General features: G+C 34.2%; 1 protein-coding gene across 1 annotated transcript; it reads left to right on the top strand.

The window, feature by feature from the left end:
- Positions 1-21: 21 nt before the first annotated feature.
- On the top strand, positions 22-1,473 carry LOAG_19129 (hypothetical protein; the record flags this gene model as incomplete). Its single annotated transcript, XM_020451783.1, has 4 exons — positions 22-173; positions 408-537; positions 755-849; positions 1,287-1,473. Exons 2-4 carry the CDS (start codon positions 430-432, stop codon positions 1,471-1,473), a joined length of 390 nt encoding a protein of 129 aa, XP_020304411.1. The 5' UTR covers positions 22-173; positions 408-429.
- Positions 1,474-1,569: the final 96 nt, after the last annotated feature.

The following is a 1,569-nucleotide window of genomic DNA, read 5'->3' on the forward strand; positions in this document are numbered from 1 at the left end:
AATGAGATAATCGTAAATTCCAGGTTCCAGTGAAATTGGTCATTGTGATTAGTAACAATCTGAAATATACTAATAAAGGCGCTGACAGTTATGCACTGGATATAAGCCAAAAAAATTCGAAATGAAAATGTTAACGCGCCAATTTGCATTATTGATCAGCCGGAAAATCGAAGGTAAGTCAGACTTGATTTTTCTTGGCTAACAGATCAATTTAGAATGGAGTGACACTGAGAAGAACTGATTACGACAATGTTTATCCACAGAATGTGTTTGATAGGATGAACATTAATTTCGGTGTCGAACAAAAATGTCCTTCTTGATGCTTTACGAAATAGGGCGAATGCCGTAATAATTATGGACAAACGATCAATATTTTAATATTGCCATAACAAATATCTTAGTTTCAGAGAATACATCAATGTGATAGGGATGCCCAAAGTGTTAATGTTTTACGGACCTGACGTAAAAGCATCGACCCTTTTAGTAGAAAAAAATGATACCAGCGATATTTTGAAAACAAGATTTGAGAAATGGAAGGTTTGATTTGTTTATTCGCTCTAATTGTTTTTCAATTTACTTCAGTTTATTCGTAATCGTTAATGTTGTTGAGTCATTTTCTCGTTAAAAGCTTGTTAATTCTTCAAACTTTTGAGGTTTGATTGCTTTTTTGCGTGACTTCACGTGTTCTCAATATTTATCAAAAATATGCTCGTTATAACTTTACTAAATGTGTAAAATTATCCTTTTTCTGCAGAAGGGATTGCTCTTTCTTAACAGTCATCAAGTAATAGCCTTTCATTTTACTGTGGTCAATGGCACTGAACCTGAGGATAGCGAAGAAATATTCAGGTAGGGTATTAAGAACATTCAACGAGACATTCATGATCAGTTTCCAGAATCGCATATTGGTATATTGCGGAAATGTCGCAACAAAAATGGAAGAGTAAACGATTTTACTGGCTCTGCTGTTTCTCCGATCTGATAGTACTATGGATTGATTAGTGATAGACATTCTAGTACTATAATATTTAATGAGAGTAAGCGTACTATTAATAATGGTAGCATTACATACACTACTACACCAAATGAATTCAAATTTCTGACGCACTCCGAAGGCTCATGGTCACAGCCGTGCAAAAAAAAGATCAAATGACTGACGTGACATTGTAACTGTTGGATTTCCATAATTGGATTTCATAATTGGATTGTCATAATTGGATTTCTGTATTTGAATACGTCTATTCAGTTTTCGATAATTTGCAATTAATATCATTTTTTCTTTGCAGTAATACATTCCCAGACATTCCGCTGAGTACGTTACGTTTACTCGATAAATCATCGTTGACTGGAGTTAGCTATAAAGTTAACGAGACATTTATGAAATCAGACTTCCGTGCCGGTCCTGTATATGCCATTGTTGGTTTTCGAAAATTTGGTGGATCCAGTTACGGAAGATCTCACCGAGAAATATGATTAATTTCTATTATTCATTGACTATTTCATAGACACAGTTCAGATAAATCTCGATAAGTAACTCAATTGTTTGTCAGCAGTTAGAGCCATAAAGAT

The sequence above is a fragment of the Loa loa genome (genome assembly GCF_000183805.2).
Source record: "Loa loa unplaced genomic scaffold supercont3.1992, whole genome shotgun sequence".
Classification (NCBI taxonomy): domain Eukaryota; kingdom Metazoa; phylum Nematoda; class Chromadorea; order Rhabditida; family Onchocercidae; genus Loa; species Loa loa.